Consider the following 19269-nt stretch of genomic DNA (forward strand, 5'->3'; position numbering starts at 1 on the left):
ATTAGGTGACTTGTGAGTGCAGGTCTGGTGCCAACTCTCTCGAGCGATCTCCCAAGGCGTCCTTGCTTCCAGGCCATGACGCTTCGCCGCTGTTATCCGTGCCAAAGATGGACATACCGGCTATTAGAAAGGTGGCCATAATGTTCTCGCTGATCAGTGTATCATTAATGAAATCTCGTCGTTGCTACTGGAGGAATTTATAACTTAGTTACATGAAATATCCCATTAGTGATATCACTGCTTGGATCGCTGTAAGTGTACAGCTGCTGCAATTCATTTAAGTGCCCTTTGGTTAATTCCAAACAGTTCACAAAATTTATAATGGGGAGAAGTCCCTTGGCTCTAGGCAGTCACTTTGTCAGGCGATGACTGTTTAAAAAACCAATCACCTGAAGATACACCTCTATTGGTGCAAAACCGGTAGTGACTTTTCAATGACAGTATTTTAACGGTCAATCCGGAAGACTTTACTCGCCATGTGCAACAATAAGTTATTAAGACTGTTGAATGCTGGAGTACATCTAGGCAGAGCTGATCCCTCTCTCGAGTGAACAGATAGAGCAAAGTGATGCAGTAACTAAAACACTGGATATCATTCTGTAGAACACTGCTTCAAATCCCCGTCAGAACTTCCGAATTTAGATTTCCGGTGATTACCCTAAACAACTAGGCAAACGCCAGCGGTGCTCCTTAGAAAGCTCGCGCGTGACTTCCTTCACCATCCTTAATCAATCCGATCTATACTGAAGTCATGAAGTCATGGGATATCTCGTGATATCGTGTCGTTCAACGTGGTATGGACTCAAAACATCGTCATATGTCCCCTGCAGAAATACTGAGCCAGGCGACCTCTATAGCCGTGCACAATTGTGAAAGTGTTGCCGCTGCAGGACGTTGTGCACGAACTGACCTCTCGATTATGTTCCACAAATGTTCTGTTGGATCTGGGTGGCCAAATCATTCGCTCGAATTGTCCAGAATGTTCTGACATGGCGCATTATCATCCACAAAAATTCCATCGTTATTTGGGAACATGAAGTTCTTGAATAGCTGCAAATGGTCTCTAGGTAGCCGAGCATAACAATTTCCAGGCAATGATCGGTTCAATTGGACCAGAGGACCCAGTCCATTTCATGTAAACACAGCCCACACCATTGTGGAGCCACCACGTGCTTGCACAGTGCCTTGTTGACAGCTTGGGTCCAAGGCTTCGTGAGGTTGCGCCACATTCAGCCCGAACATCAGCTCTTACCTACGGAAATCGGGACTCATCTAACCAGGCCACGGTTTTTCAGTCTTCTAGTGTCCAATCGATACGGTCACGAACCCAGCAGATGCGTTGAAGGTGATGCCGTGCTGTTAGCAAAGGCACTCGCGTCTGTCCTCTGCTGCCATAGCACATTAACACGAAATTTCGCCAGACTGTCCTGAGGAATACGTTCGTCGTACGTTTCACATTGATACCTGCGGTTGTTTCACTCACTGACAAGTCTACATAAACGCCGCTGCTCTCGGTCGTTAAGTTAAGGCCGCCGGCCACTGCGTTGTCCGTGGTGAGAGGTGATGCCTGAAATTTGGTATTCTCAGAATACTCTTGACACTGTGGATCTCGAGATATTGAAATCCCTGAAGATTTCCGAAATGGAATGTCCCATGCGTGTAGCTCCAACTACCATTCAGCACTCAAAGTCTGGTAATTCCCGTCATGTGGCCTTAATTAGTGGAAACTCTTTTTACATTAATCACCTGAGTACAAACGACAGTTTCGCCAATACACCACGCTTTTATACCTCGTGTACGCGATACTTCCGCCATTTGTATATGTGCATATCGCTATCCCATAACTTTCGTAACCTCAGTGTATGCTCCGTCTCTGACGATTTCATTATCGACGGGGCGTTAGTCACTAGCCTTCCTTCCTTATTTTTTGAGTGTGTGGAATGACCAGTGAGTGATACACTAGACTTAGTGAACAGATGTGTCAGTGTGAAAGAAAAATTGACGATGTCTCCACGATGTCTGCGGTCACAATAGTAGCATCTGGTTGAAAACAAACGGAACGGAAAGAACAGTCGCGGGCAAACGAGTTTCGTATACCGTGGCATTTCGATTGCTACGGCACTGAAGTGTGTGGAACTAGTAGCATTTCCTCGTGTCTTCCTCCATATTTCGTCATCGCCTGCTATGGGTTAATATAGTGGTACATGTGAATTTGTGATTCTCCAGTGAACAGATACTACAAACGCCTCGGGGTGAAGTGGGCACATGGAAACCAAAGCAAGAGCGCGAAATTTAGAAAGCCCAGAGTATGATTTAAACCACCATCCTCGGGAGTACGACTCCTGTGTCTTACCACTGCATCCGCCCATTGGTGGGCCTTGAAGGACAGAAGTCTTGATTTTAGACGCTGTCGTAGTGACTGCTGGCTATCTGCCTGAATTGTTGAGAAATATCAAGTGTAATGATTTAAGCCGCGAACGGATACAATGGAAAATATCGACTCCTACATATCTGGTGTTTTCTTAACAGCAGCCGCTGAATCAAGAAGATTTTAGAGCCTGTTGAAATTACTCTCCTTGAAGTGACTCCACACGTCCATCACATGGTTGCCTCATACCCCGATATGAGAAGCTCTAATGGCAGAAAATGGTGTTTCCTATCAAACTGAAGTACCACACAGAGCTATAAATTACATTTCTTTAGTCTTAATCATTTCCGTACTGTCATCTACTTAGAATTGTAAAACTACCGTAGACTACCGTAAGTAAACGTAGACTGAAGTAGTTTTAACAATAACTTTGGCCAATTAAGATCGTAACCGCGTTACGTTTACATTAGGTGTGTTGCATTCCTGTCGTGCGTTACATCATTTCGATAGTTTTGTTTTCGTATGCGAGCAGTGTCTGAATAGATTCGCCCAGAAACTAGAAGCGGGAAACAGTCTAGAAACTGTGAGGATGTATAAAATGTGGCGTAACCAACGGAATATTTTTGTTCTGCACAATTATCCTCCGATCTGTTACTTAAAAATAAACAGTATTTGTAACCAAGTTGAAATTATCTATGTTTAAGTGAAGTTTTATTCGAAAATTGTTGATACGGAGCGTGAAACAGAGGGACGCTGTATTAAAAATGAACAATGCACATTTATAATTTAGCGCTAGAAAACGAATTTCCACAAAAAAGGTAAACTTTAAAAAAATCATATCAAGTACCACTTTAGTTTTTTGTCTACCTTATATGAAACATGTTTCTGTTGTTGCTAAACAACTTTCACTCTTATTAATAATAACAGGAAACACTTGCCTTTGAACATGATGAGTGTTCTGTTGAGTATAAAATGTCAACAATAATTATGTTTGTATTTATTTTTTATGTTTGTGCATGTAAACTGTACTTGCATCAGAAGTAATTTTTTTGTTACATAAGAGAGCAGAAGTTACGTGGTCAACTAATTTTTATTTCGTTTTTATTTGACAATGTCAGATGGGAAGATACGCGATCTCTTTGTTAAAACATGTGGATAAAAAATCATAGGTCAAGATCGCTAAAAAAATGAATTTTAGCGATATTGTCCCGCGATTTTATCCATATATTTTAAATTTTATTACTTATAAAACGCAATTTATATTTTGTAAGGATATGAACTACACAATAGACTAACGCTGAACGATGTGCGGCTCTAATTATGTGCAAAATAGGCAAACAAACAAACAACACTTTCCCACTTTCTCTCTCACGCATTCATTTATGTTTATTTCCTTACCAATCCTACCATTTACTACGTCATTTATGTGCTGTACCAAAACTACAGAACCGTAGTTTTAGTGGGGTGCAGCTCTACATGTATCTAGTTTATGATAAGAGATTCATTGTGGCCACATTTATCCTTCTTGGTCAAATGGTTCAAATGGCTCTGAGCACTATGGGACTCAACTGCTGTGGTCATTAGTCCCCTAGAACTTAGAACTACTTAAACCTAATTAACCTAAGGACATCACACACATCCATGCCCGAGGCAGGATTCGAACCTGCGACCGTAGCAGTCGCACGGTTCCGGACTGCGCGCCTAGAACCGCGAGACCACCGCGCTCGGCCCTTCTTGGTCCTGCAGTATTTCTAAACGTTAGTATATGTTCAATACCGCGATTACTCACTGATTATCTATGCGTTTCAGATCTCTAGATAGTTGATGATGCATTTTTCTGTCTCAACCGAAGCCGTTCGGCAGCAGTAGATGATCCTTTTTCGAGTGTGTGCTATGTTCTACACTTCGCAATAGTGTTTATAGAGTCATCTATGGGGTTCCACCTTAGCAAATATTCGTACAAGTGAGCACACGGTTTATTTTGAAGCATTTAGTGAAACTACTGAGAATTCAATTACGTGCAAGTACGCTGAAGTTCAGGTCATATTCTGTTTGACTACAATTGTATAGCTGCAGTGTTACTACAGTTGATTCAGCATCAAAAGAAATGGAGCAAAGCTCAGGGCAGTATCAATTGCATATTGCTCAGATTGCTTTTTAGTCAGTGAGAAGATGACACTGCGTGCTTCTGTACTGTTATGTAGGGCAGTGGTAAAGTACACCAATAGTATATTACTGATCTTTCGTAGTATTTATGGATTTCCTTAGTTCTCTAGAAAATGTAAATGTACCGGTTGTTGTGTGTTACAGCACCAGTCTGGTATGGAGACAAACGTGACACTGTGGCAGTTCCTGCTGGAGTTGCTGATTAGCAACCAGTACACGAGCATCATAGCGTGGACTAATAACGACGGAGAATTCAAGCTGGTCAACGCGGAGGAGGTGGCGAGACTATGGGGACTGCGCAAGAACAAGACAAACATGAACTACGACAAGCTGAGCCGCGCTCTGCGCTACTATTACGACAAGAACATTATCAAGAAGGTGCTCGGCCAGAAGTTCGTCTACAGGTACGCACGGTATTCATATACTTCATTCAGACAGACCGGAGATCCCCGGTATACGATGACACAAAATAGCGAAAAATCTAGTCGGCGCTTTGAGACCAAACTTCTGTTTCCTCTTGCTGCAAATATGTTATCTGGATGCACACTGTCCGGTTACATTAATGTGACCACTTGTAAAAAGCCTGAGTAACCACCTTTTGCAACTCGAGACGTGCAGGAAGGGAGTCAGTGAGGTTCCGGATAATATGACAGGGATGTGGCAGGGATGTGGAGCCAAGTCATGGCACGAACAACCTTAACGACTTGGTCCCACAGAATCTCGATTGTGTTTAACTCCGAAGAGCTTTGTCGCCGGGGGGGAGGGGAGGGGGGGTTATTGGAGCTGGAAATACCGCGGCTGCTGCCACCAGACTTGCCCTCCAATAGATACTCGTTAAAGGATTTAAAGTGTACTCATTCCGATTACGGGACCTCGGATTTTTCATCACTACCTCCCCGTGCCGGGAGTGGGTAATTTGCGCGCCTGCTGCCTTCCTTGGATGTGGTAGCCGTTTCTCAGGCTCCCTCTCCGGAATCGAACCCTGATTCCCCGTTACCCGTTACAACCATGGTAGGCGCAGAACCTACCATCGACAGTTGATAGCTTTGAAGTTAATAATCTATAATTTGTTTTTAAAAATATAATAGCGAGCTATCTTTAAGATTACGTTTTAGTTCATTATTTTTTTTATTTTATAAATATTTTAGGTTTTTTATTAAGATTATTGACTTAATTTTAAAATTTTTGTAATAATGATAGAATCAGTATATTTATTTGTATAAAATTTTTACCTTGTAAACTTATTATAAGGAACTAGGCAAAATTGATTTCCGCCTGTTTATCAAAAACATGTCCTCTTGAAAATATTTTGAGGTAATAAAAATTAGGGTAATTGCTGGTAGTGCTGTTCAGATTGTTTCAATTAAATGTCCATGAAGTATGTTTCGGTTTGTATAGGCAATAAATAATATCTAACTTAGGTAAATGATGGTTGAATTATTCGAACTTTACATGCAAATGGAGCATCTATATTTTTTATTTGTATTTATTTGCATGTAGGACGAGGAATTTACTATGGATCTTATATATACATACACACATGAATAATTGGTACAGTAATTCTATTATTAGTTATAGCAACTGCATTTATAGGGGGCGGGGGTGCTCTTCGAACTACGCACGTATACTATGAGCTGTTTGACATTTTGCATTGCCCTGCTATAGATACCATTGTGCCAAGAAAAAAAATAGCATGTAGGGCTCGACATGGTCCTCAAGGATAGCTTCATGCTTTTATTGATTCATTATGCCTTCCATAATGACGAGATCACTCAGGGAATGCACGAAAACATTCCCCGGACCATAACGCTCCATCTTCTGTCATCGATGCTTCCAACGATTGTTACAGGGTGTTTACTTTCAGACGTTTCTCGCCGTATACGCCAACGAGCATCTTTGCACTGGAACACAAAACGTGATTCATCTGAAAAGGCTTCCTGTCGCCTCTCAGTGGACGTTCAGCTGCTGTATTGCCTTGCAAATTTCAACCCTCATCGCTGATGAACAAGTCAGCATGGGTGCAAGAACTAGGTGCCTGCAGCGAGGGCCATATGCACCACCGTTCGCTGAACAGTCGTTGAGAAGACACTGTTGGTAGCCCCTAGGTGCATCTGGGCGGTCGGTTGCTCAACAGTTGCAAGTCTAATCGCCCGTGCACATGTCTGCAGCCGTTGTTCACCCTTGTCGTCTATGGCCTGTGCTGCACCATAGTTGCCTCGACGCCAGTTTTGGATAGCGCCAATTTGCTATGCACGGTATACCTTAACCATGGAGGCACGCTAGCAGTTTACAATTTAGCCGTTTCATAAATGTTCCATCCTTGTCTCGAAAGCCAATGAACATGCAATTTTGGATGTCAGAAAAATCGCTCCATTCCGCTTCACCTCCACTGCTAGCGCTACCACCTATCTTCGATGAGTGGTTATTGCGCATTGACACTGAACGTAGGCGGTGGTCACGTTAAGGTGACGGGATCGTGTGGATACTTCTATTTGTAAGAATTTTTTTTTAAAATGTTGCTGGCTTCGCTCATGCTATTGTTCTGCCTTCCACTTATTGTCAAATCGTAGATTCCAGATTTTTCCCCAGTGTAAACAATAATGATAGTGAAAAAGTAGCTCCAGCTGCCTGAATTCTTTACCATTTTTTCCGGTTTCGATTAACAAAGTATCTCCTTAAGCGTTCACCGTGGAATGTTGTACATGAATTAGAAACAACGTTGAAATTTGCAATCGTCATTAACTACAAATGCAAATACGGAAATCAACATCCCTTGAGACAAAAGTATGATACGTACCTAAGTAAAAGTTTTCTACGTAGTTTGTGTATGTAATGCTACACTGAAATTAATAAGTTTGTTTACGGTACCAGTCCGTACTTCTTACATAGTTAGCCACCACGTACGAACTACACTAATGCTCATAAATTAAGGATAGTGCTGATACGTGGTGAAACAACGCTCTGGTGGGCGGTTTGCGGGTTTAAATCACCATGCGCTACCACGAGTCCACCATGCGGTGGATTTGACCTGCCGTCGTCGCACGGTGGCGATGGCAGCAGTCCACATACGCAGAGGTGTGTAGGTGCATGTCAAAAAAATGGCTCAAATGGCTCTGAGCACTATGGGACTTAACTTCTGAGGTCATCAGTCCCCTAGAACTGAGAACTACTTAAACCTAACTAACCTAAGGACATCACACACATCCATGCCCGAGGCAGGATTCGAACCTGCGACCGTAGCAGTCAAGCGGTTCCGGACTGAAGTGCCCAGAACCGGACGGCCACCGAGGCCGGCTCGGTGCATGTCAGAGTACGGTACAGCGAGTAAGTGAGCAGACGTTTTCAGACGTGCTAATGGTAACAGTGTGTTGAAAATGGCTCAAAGAACACGTATTAATGACGTTATGAGGGGTAGAATACTAGGGCGACTGGAGACTGGTCAAACACAGCAGGTTGTAGCACGGGTCCTCCGTGTGCCACAAAGTGTTATCTCAAGGTTAAGGCAACTATTCCAGTAGACAGGAAACGTGTCCAGGCATTACAGTACGGGACGTCCACGGCATACAACACCACAAGAAGACCAATATCTCAACATCAGTGCCCGCAGACGGCCACGAAGTACTGCAGGTAGCCTTGCTCGGGACCTTACCACAGGAGAGCCCGTAAAGCCTGGTGTAAAGAACACAGTACATGGTCATTGGAACAGTGGTCCCAGGTTTATGTTCACGGACGAGTCCAGGTATAGTCTGAACAGTGATTGTCGCCGGGTTTTCATCTGATGTGAACGAGGAACCAGATACCAAACCCTTAATGTCCTTGAAAGGGACCTGAATGGAGGTCGTGGTTTGATGGTGTGGGGTGAGATTATGATTGGTGCACGTACACCCTGCATGTCTTTGACAGAGGAACTGTAACCGGTCAGGTCTATCGGGACGTCATTTTGCATCAGTATGTCCGCCTTTCAGGGGTGCAGTGGGTCCCACCTTCCCCCTGATGGATGATAACGCATGGACCCACCGAGCTGCCATCGTGGAGGAGTACCTTGAAACAGAAGATCTCAGGCGAATGGAGTGGCCTGCCTGTTCTCCAGATCTAAACCCCATCGAGCACGTCTGGGATGCTCTCGGTCGACGTATCGCTGCACGTCTTCAAACCCCTACGACACTTCAGGAGCTCCGACAGGTACTGGTGCAAGATTGGGAGGCTATACCCCAGCAACTACTCGACCACCTGTTCCACAGTATGCCAACCCGTTGTGCGGCCTGTGTACGTGTGCATGGTCGTCATATCCCATACTGATGTCGGGGTACATGCGCAGGAAACAGTGGCGTTTTGTAGCACATGCGTTTCGTGACGGTTTTCTCAACCTATCACCAATACCGTGGATTTATAGATCTTTGTCGTGTGTTCCCTATGTGCCTATGCTAATAGCGCCAATTATCCTTAATTTGTGAGCATGAGTGTATCTTCGGTCCTTATTCTTACAGACATAGGTTTGTCAGAACATTATGACCACCTACTTTAGAGCGCTCTGGTCCACTTTTAGAACGCAGTACAGCAGACAGTCTGTACGACATGGATTCGAAAAGTCGGTGGGTCTCCGGATATAGGTGTCACCAGATGTCTACCCAAAGGTCACGCAATTCCCGTATATTATGTGCCGGTGGATTGTGTGCGCGGAGCTGCAAGTGATAGCGTCCCAGATCTGGTTCAGATCAGGCGGATTTGGTGGCCAAGATATCACTGTGAGTTCACTATTATCCTCCCCAAACGACTGTAGCATGATTCTAGTCTTGTGACACAGACAGTTATCCTGATGGATGATGCCTTCGCTGCCGGGAAAACTTCAAGCATGAACGGATGCAGGTGGTGCGCAATAGTGTCCACATAATTCGTAGATCTCATCGTGCCTTCATTTACTTTTATAGGTCCCATGAAAGCCCAAGTTAATGGCACCTGTAGCATAACACTGTCCCCACCGGTTTGCGTCCGTGTCGCGGTTCATCTTTCGAGCAGGTTTACGCCTGGATGACGACGAATCAAGACTGGACCATCGGCCTACTGTAGCTCTAAATGTGATTTCACCGGCCAGTGACACTTTTCCATTGATTCACGGTCCAGTCTCGATGATCCCGCGCCCACTGCAATCGTGACTGACGTTATGGTTGGTTCTACACAGAGTCTCATGTTCAACAACTCGCGCTGAACTGCGTGCTCCTAAATATTTGTACGTACACCAGCATTTTACTCTGTCATCATAATTGCCACAGACCACCACCATTTCTGCTTTACACAGTGGGCTAGCCTCCGAACTGCACATTCTACTGATCGATGTGGTGCAGTGGTTAGCACACTGGACTCGCTTTCGGGAGGACGACGATTCAGACGCGCGTCCGGCCATCCAGATTTAGGTTACCGTGATTACCCTAAATCACTGAAATGTCGGGATCGTTCTTTCGAAAGGGCAAAGCCGCTTACTTTCTCCATTATTCCCTAATCCGACCTTGTGTTCCGTCTCTAATGACCTCGATGTCGAAGGGACGGTAAACACTAATTTTCTACTCCACCTCATTTTCCACATTCCGTGATGAGCCGAGAACGTCCAACAACTTGTCGCCTATTCGTGGTTTCACCGCCCTTCAACCACTTTCCAGAGATGCTCACGACAGTAGCACGCGGACAGCCGATGAGCCTCGCCGTTTCCGATGTGCTCGTTCCTCGGAGCCGTGCCTTAACACTCTTCACTTTGTCAAAATCGTTTATATTCGCCGATTTCTCTATTTGCAGCCGATATCGTGGTTAGAATAATTCCACGTCTTCTCTCCTCAGCTTATAGACTGGGAATCAGAGCTCTACCGCAAACGTTCTGAGGCTGTTCAGAGATACCTTCTAAGCATTTTCGTATGAGGGACCCGAAGTCTCTGGCAGCTCGTTAGAGGTATTGCATTTCGTTTGGTTTCTTGCCCCAGTTGGCTTTGTATCTGTATTGCACTGAACATAACGTACAACAGTGCAAATATCGAGGTTATTATCTCGAATTGGCACCACACAGTTCCAGTAAGATGTCTGGAGAGTTATGTGCCTAGTAAGTGGATAAAGGATGGAAAAGACCTATATGGCTTAATAACGAAATTCGGATGATACTGAGGAAGCAGAGGCTGTTGCACTCTCACTTCAAAAGGGAAAACGCAAATGACGACAAGCGAAGGTTAGTAGAGATTTGGGCGTCTATGAAAAGACCTGTGCGTGAATCGTACGACAATCGTATCGTCACGCTTTAGCAAAAGATCTCCCAGACAACCCGAGGACATTCTGGCCTTATGTAAAATCGCTAAGCGGGTCTAAGGCTACCGTACAATCTGTTGTTGACCAGTCCGGTGTGGCAGTTGGAGGTAGTAAATTGAAAGGCGAAGTTTTAAATTTCACATTCATGAAATCGTTCACACAGGAGAATCGTACGAGCAATCCGTCATTTGACCATCGGACAGACTCCTGTATGCACGACACGGTAAAAAGCATCCCTGGTCTAGAGAAACAACTGAAAGATTTGGAAGCAAATAAATCACCAGTCCGGGTGGAATCCAAGTTCGATTTTACAAAGAGTATTCTTCGGCACTGGCTCCTTACCTAACTTGCATTTGTTACGAATCTCTCGCCTAACGAAAAGTCTCAAGCGGCTGGAAAGAGGAGTAGATGACTCGAGTATGTAAGAAGGGTAAAAGAAGAGACATGCAAAATTACAAACCAACATCCCTAACTTCTGTCTGATGCAGAATCCTTGGACATATTCTCAGTACGAATATAATAAACTTTCTTGAGACTGAGACGCTTATGTCCACAAATCAGCACGGTTTTATTAAAGCTTGACCTTTTCTCAAATGGCTCTGAGCACTATGGGACTCAACTGCTGTGGTCATTAGTCCCCTAGAACTTAGAACTACTTAAACCTAACTAACCTAAGGACATCACACACATCCATGCCCGAGGCAGGATTCGAACCTGCGACCGTAGCAGTCGCACGGTTCCGGACTGCGCGCCTAGAACCGCGAGACCACCGCGGCCGGCTTTTCTCAAATGATATACTGCGAACTATGGATGAAAGGCAACACGCAGATTCCATATTCCCAGATTTCCGGAAAGGATTTGACACGGTGCCCCATTGCAGGCTGTTAGCGAAGGTACGAGAATATGGAATAAGTTCACAGATATGTGAGTGCCTCGAAGACCTCTTAAATAATAGAACCCAATATGTTGTCCTCGGCAGCGTGTGTTCATCGGAGACAAGGTTATCTTCAGGAGTTGCCCAGGGAAGTGTGATAGGACCACTGTTGTTCTCTATATGCATAAATGATTTGGCGGGCAGGGTGGGCAGCAATCTTCGGTTGCTTGCTGATGATGCAATAGTGTACGGTAAGGTGTCGAAGTTGAGTGACTCTAGGAAGATACCAGACGACGTAGACAAAATTTCCAGTTGGTGTGATGAATGGCAGCTAGCTCGGATACAGTATTGCTAGTGCCCTGCTTGACCCAGTCGAGTCGTTTAAATATCTGGGCGTAACGTTGCAAAGTGAGATGAGACGGAACGAGAATGTGAGAAGTGTGGTAGGGAAGCGAATAGTCGACTTCGGTTTACTGGGATAATTTTAGAAATGAGTGGTACACCTGTAAAGAAGACCGCATATAGGACGCTACTGCGACCTATTCTTGAGTAGTGCTCGAGTGTTTGGGATCTGTACCAGGTCGGTTTGAAAGAAAACATTGAAGCAATTCAGAGGCGGACTGCTAGATTTGTTACCGGTAGGTTCGAACAACACCTAAGTGTTACGGAGATGGGTCGGGAACTCAAATGGGAATCTCTGGAGGGAAGGCGACGTTCTTTTCGAGAAACACTATACAGAAATTTTAGAGAACCGGAATCTGAAGCTGACTGCCGAACGATTCTACTGCCGTCAACATGCACTGCGCGTAAAGACCATGAAGGTAAGATACGAGAAATTATGGCTCCTACGGACACAGGTAGATAGTTGTTTTCCCTCGTTCTGTTTGCGAGTGAAACAGGAAAGGAACTGACTTCTAATGGTACAGGGTATGCTCCGCCACGCATGGTACGGTGGCTTCCGGAATATCTATGTAGATGTATAGATGTGCTGTATGTCTTTTTTCTATGCGCACGAGGTACCTGAAGTTCACAACAGTAATGCCCTCTTTAACTTATTGCCCTTAAATGTGCATTCAGTACTGCTTGCTTCTGTCTAGGGTTTTGTTTTCCGAAAGTATTAATTGAACATTAACAATTATACACAGCAGTAGTATGGATAGGTTTGCTGATGTAGAATTGGTCGATATGCACCTTGTGTATAGGCTAACTCAATGCAGTGGTAGTGGGGCACAACGACGCTTAGTTGAGCTGTCCGCGTAGTACGTTATGGCATTTACATATTACAGGCTTCTGTTGCTAAGTGGTTTTCTCAGAAACATATGTAACAGGGGTAACGAACTGAATAAATTAATTATTACTCTCTATCGATCCGTCGGAGACCGTGGTGCTCTCATACCAAAATACCCAGAAGGCACCCTGAACAACCTCTTAAAGTTTGCCGATGCAGTTCTGGTTCACCGTGCACGTTTTCCTTACCCGTCACGTGTCCGCAACGCCACCAGGGGCATTCAATCTCGCAGTGGGCAGTGGTCGTAATGTCTTGGGTATCAGTGTATGCATCACATTACGTTCTTAAGATATGTTAGCTCTTCTATGTCTTTCTCTTTCCCTGCATTAATAATTAATCTCGATTGTAAAGTTTACTCTCTCTGTTCCAACATAGCTACACTTTTCTTCGTTGAATTCCTGAAGATGATTATGTATTAATATGGTTCAAATGGCTCTGAGCACTATGGGACTTAACTTCTGATGTCATCAGTCCCCTAGAACTCAGAACTACTTAAACCTAACTAACCTAAGACATGACACACATCCATGCCCGAGGCAGGATTCGAACCTGCGACCGTAGCAGCAGCGCGGTTCCGGACTGAAGCGCCTAGAACCACTCGGCCACAACGGCCGGCTCTCTTGCATTCACAGCGCAGAATCTGCACCTGGTGACCACAATAGGAACTAATTTTTTCTACCGTAAATCGGTTGTGCATTAACGCATTAGAATATCTACCAAGTTTCGGTGCCATACGATATTTACAGTTTACGCTGGACCTCTGTGAACAGCTGCACTTTTATTATAACCATCCGGTAGAAGCTAATGATGACAATAAATTACTTCTGCAATTTGAGATGCTTGTTCATTACTTTACGTTTCTACAGATGCGGAAAGCCGAAACACCACGTTGAAATAATGGGGAAAACAAATAAAGAACAACAAGCAACAATTGAGTGCCTTTAATTTCGTAATATTCATTCGCCTTTTGTGCTCCACGTAAAACTTTTTCGTTGTTGTAAACCAATATGACGCGTCATACGCCGGGCTGTTATAAGGGGCAGCCAAATGAAAACGAGACACATGCAAAAATGTAAGTAAACTGTTAATTATTTCAAAAGTAATCACCGTAACTGCTGATTTATTCGTCACACTGTGAAACGAGTCTGTCAGTGCCTTCATAGAATAATACTTGCAGTTGCCTACGGAATCGTGGTTGTACCCAGACGTGCATCTGTTCGTCTGAAGCAAATCAACGGGCAGGAATGTCTTTCTTAAGGATTCCAAAAATAAAAATATGTCTATCGCATGGCTAGACGCCGGGACTATATTGAGGATGGTGGTGGATGGTTCGTGCTATCAAGGTTGTATCGTTTCAAAAATGGTTCAAATGGCTCTGAGCACTATGGGACTCAACTGCTGTGGTCATCAGTCCCATAGAACTTAGAACTACTTAAACCTAACTAACCTAAGGACATCACACACATCCATGCCCGAGGCAGGATTCGAATCTGCGACCCTAGCAGTCGCGCGGTTTCGGACTGCGCGCCTAGAAGTTGTTTCGTTTACACTGAAGAAGTTTCGCTGGGAGACCCTTACACATCCTACATAAATCCCCGCATTCGATTTGCATATTGTTGGAGTCCTGAAGAAAGACATTTGTGATCATCGATTTGCTTCGGACAAAGAGATGCACGCCTGGTTACAATCATGGTTCCGTAAGCAACTGCAAACATTTTTCTAGGAAGGCTTGACCATTTTGTCTGACAGTGGGATAAATTTATTAACAGTGATGACAGTTACAATTGAAATAATAAATAGTTTAGTTCCTTTTTTGGCACATGTCTCGTTTTCATTTGACTGCCCTTTATATATTCTCCAACGTGACATATTCATACGTCAGCAAAACAAAAGGATGAAACGCATACTATAACATAAATATAAGTGCAGTTATAACAAATATGATAGATTCTGACAAACATGCCCGCCTCTGTAGACGAGATCGGTAACGCACGCTTCTGAAGTGGTGTAATACTCAGAAATATTAACTTCGAGTTTAGGAGGTGGAAGAAAACTTGCCAGATTTGACCGGCAGAGGGAGGATAAGTGGTGGTATATAGCTGCTTATTACCAGGCTGTATCAGTGTCCCAGGTTAAAGACCAAATTGCGCCACATTACCTCACTGGACGAAGATGTGTGAGACCGTCAATGATGCTTACTTAGGCAGCGGGTACAATGGTACCGAGGTAGGGGGATGTCGCCGACGACCGACATCGGCTGAAGACGGGCGATATCTACAAATCAGTACACCAGTGCGTGTGCGGGCTCAAAGCAACCGATTTTAACCCCCAAACGCACAGTCTTCGGACGATATCGGCGGGATTCAAATCAGTCGCCACACGCGAAACATGGATTGTGAGAACAATTTAAGTTTAGTACAAGAAAGAAGGAGTTTTATTGGAAACCACAAATTTCTAAGAACTTAAAAACTTAATAATAATTAACTGAACTTTACGTTACATTGCATTTCGCATGCTCCGTTACTCTCTACCACTTTCAGCCTCATATCTATACGTATTGCAGCGTGTCATCTGCAGCACAGGCTCAAAAAAAAAAAAAAAAAAAATGGTTCAAATGGCTCTGAGCACTATGGGACTTAACTGCTGTGGTCATAAGTCCCCTAGAACTTAGAACTACTTAAACCTAACTAACCTAAGGACATCACACACATCCATGCCCGAGGCAGGATTCGAACCTGCGACCGTAGCAGTATATTTATGTTATAGTATGCGTTTCATCCTTTTGTTTTGCTGACGTATGAATATGTCACGTTGGAATATCGATTTCGTACTTCATGCAAATTTTTCCATAAAACAAGCGTCCCTTATATTCTAGTGGCACTGGAAGCGTCAACTTGTTGCACGCCTTGTTGCTGGAGTTGCGTTGTGAGAATCTCAAACGAGATAGACTGGCATATAACCTTATAAATAGGGAAATTAAGTACCAATCGAAGATAGCACAGATCCCGGCCATCACCAAATTGGACAGTTGTCAACATTAAAGGAAATCTTCAGAATCTGTTGGCAACGAACATTTGGAACTGTAGTGCTCAGATGGTGCTCCAATATTTAGTATGACTGACTCTGAAATCTGTGTCGCGATAAATCAGAGTGCTAAAAACATGTATCTTTGTAATGTTTATTTATTACGTGAATCTTAAAAAATTTGAAACATATAACGTCCATTGCGTCAGTTAAATAATATCAGAAATTGTTGCTCTTTTCAGATGAGTGAAAGTTGGTGACGCAAGTAGAAAAGATCTTGGGATATTTTTAAAGGAGGTTTTGAATACATTATTCAGCTGACATGAGCGATATGGACCCCTGACAGCCAGCACTGGACTCGGGGCAGGATGTGTGATTACGCCCCATCTCCAAATACAGCAGTCCAATTTCATCGTTATTTTAAACAAAGTTTAACATGATTGAAACATTTTATATTTACCAATTTACTTATTGAAGCAAATATAACGCAGGATGAATATCGTCTTTGCAGCATGATTTTAATCAGGAGTTTTATCAACGATAATTGATTAATACTTCGCATTTTCTATTTCACGATGGCACTCTCCCGAGGATGATGACAAATCGAAAGGTTTAGCTTAAAATGCAGCTGTTTATAGTAACTGTTGGCAGTACTATTTCTTACTAACTAGGAAAAGAATCCAGAGAGATCAGATACTTACCGAATATACCAGGATGTGTTAGCCTGAACGCAGCCCTAGAAATCTATAACTTTTTCACAAAGTAAAAGATTTAACTTTACTTGCACTGCGAGCAAAACCCACACAATGGCTCATTTATTTGCTATGCAATCACGAAAAGCCAAACGACGTAATGTTTTATTGTATTTTATCGTAAATTCTGACTAAAAAAGAAACAAGAAGTAATAAAATGAAGGCATAACATAACAAGACATTCTTACGTTTAGATAATTACAGGCTTTCTGCGTTTTTTAAACTCACAATTTACGTGCTGTTCGTAAGTAAAAATTGTGTTTATACCGAGGTTCCCCCCCCCCCTCTCCCTCCCTCTCTCTCTCTCTCTCTCTCTCTCTCTCTCTCTCTCTCTCTCTCTCTCTCTCTCTCTGTCTCTCTCTGTCTCTCTCTCTTTCTCCCTCCCTCCCTCTTTCTCACCCTCACCGACTGTCTGGAGGGAGGGGGGATGTCTAAGGCCCAAATCTCTTCTACTGCAAGCTCTTTGCTTTCCATATTTTGGGAGGAGGTATTACGGACCAACATGCAAAGAAAATGTCCAGAATACATGGGCTGTAAAGTGCATATCTTAATAGCTATGAGCAGTTGTTCAGTAGACGCTGATGCTGAGAAAGCGTTTAAAGAGACCAAACAGCTAATTTCATCAGTCTCCTATTCACTCCCCAGGACAGAAGCAGTGGACCCAATTCTAAATGTTTGCGTAGCGTGTATCTCAGGAGGAACATGGGAACCAGCCCGGTATTCACCTAGAGGGATGTGAGAAACTGCCTATAAACCACATCCAGGCTGGTCAACACACCGGCCCTTCGTCGTTTATTCCCCAGGTGAATTTGATTCAGAGCCAACATACCTCCCCGTCTCGGAAGCGCTCGCGTTAACACGCGCGGTTACCCGGGGGGGGGGGGGGGGTCTAAGCAGAAGAAGAGATGTGTTTCACAGTAGCGAAGATGAAGAAGTGTTCAGCTGCTCACAGCTTCCGAGTCATGCACTCTAGAGCCCATGTTTACTGGACTGTTTATTCTTGTTTTGGTCCATACTACCACCTCTCAATATATGGAAACCAGAGAGATTTCTGTTTCACAGTATCGAAGATGGAGAAGTATTCATATCTCTTAGAACCCATTTTTATTGAGACTTTTATCTTCTAACATCGTGTACCTTCAAGTTGATGCGTTCATGATTAATTACAATACACCATGTATTTTAAGAACTACAACAAATAGAAAAGAATCTACATTTATCAGCGTGAATCTTATGACCACCTACCTAATAGACGGTATGTCCACCTCTGGCAAGGATAACAGCGGCGAGGCGTCGTGGCATGGAAGAAATGTGGCCTTGGAGGGAGCTGGTACATCTGCACACACAAGTCACCCAATTCCCGTAAATTCCGCGGAGGGGCCTATAAGCTCTGACGTCACGTTCAATCACGTCCCAGATGTGTTCGATCGGGTTCAGATCTGGCGAGCTGGGGGGGCAGCACATCAATTGGAATTCGCCACTACGTTCCTCGACAACTCCATCACAATCGTGGCCTTATGACATGGCGCATTGTCTTGTTGAAAAATGTCACTACCGTCGAGAAACATTATCGCCATGAAAGGATGTACGCACGAGCTCCATTGGATCCATGGATGCCCACGTGAACGCTCCCCAGAACATAATTGAGCTGGTGCCACCTGCTCTCTCTCTCTCTCTCTTCCTCCCGCAGTACAGGTGTCAAGGAGCTGTTCCCCTGGAAGATGATGGATTTGCGCCCTCCCATCGGCATGATGAAGAAGTTGTCGGGATTCATCAGCCATACAACGCTCTGCTACTGCGCCAACGTCCAGAGCCGATGGTCACGTGCCCATTTCAGTCGTAGTTGCCGATGTCCTGGTGTTAACGTTGGACATGCATGTGGCGTCTGCTGCGCAGACCCATCGTTAGGAGTATTCGGTGAACTGTGTTGTGTTCAGACGCAACTTGTACTCTGCCCATCATTAAAGTCTTATGTTAGTTCCGCCACAGTTCACCGCCTGTCCTTTTCCACCAGTCTGGCCAATCTACTACGTGCGACATCTGTAATGAGGGGTGGTCGCCCAATCCCATGCGTCTGTACGTGGTTTTACCTTCGCTTCGCCACGTGTTTAAGACACTCACCACTGCGCTCCTCGAACACCCAACAAGTCGTGCAGTTTCCGAAATGCTCGTGCCGAGCATCCGGGCCATCACTATCTGACCTCGTTGAAACTCAGATAGATAGCGCTGACAGCACGTTCACTAATATTACATGCACCGTGCGTGTGTTTGACTAGCGATCATTCCTCGTCAAGTGACGCTGATATCGCCTGGACGAGTTTATATCGACAGTAGGTCGGTGGTAATAATGTTCTGGCTTATGACGTCTGGGAAAACTATCATAAATAAAATGCCATCGTAAAACAGTTGCTGAGCCACCTGAAAAGATCTTAAGCGTAATGACCTTCGATTTGAAATGTGTGATACCCATAAATTCTTTCTGGTTCATGCGCTATTTTCCGAAACCCGGTAC

General features: G+C 44.1%; 1 protein-coding gene across 1 annotated transcript in view; it reads left to right on the top strand.

Moving 5' to 3' along the window:
* The window catches only part of LOC126299077 (ETS-related transcription factor Elf-1-like), a 137228-nt gene that overhangs the window by 86278 nt on the left and 31681 nt on the right, over nt 1-19269 (top strand). Inside the window, exon 2 of the mRNA XM_049990747.1 lies at nt 4679-4938. Within this exon, the coding sequence (XP_049846704.1) occupies nt 4679-4938 (260 nt within the window). The remainder of the gene's footprint in view (nt 1-4678; nt 4939-19269) is intronic.

This window comes from Schistocerca gregaria, chromosome X (assembly GCF_023897955.1).
Source record: "Schistocerca gregaria isolate iqSchGreg1 chromosome X, iqSchGreg1.2, whole genome shotgun sequence".
In the NCBI taxonomy this organism is placed as follows: domain Eukaryota; kingdom Metazoa; phylum Arthropoda; class Insecta; order Orthoptera; family Acrididae; genus Schistocerca; species Schistocerca gregaria.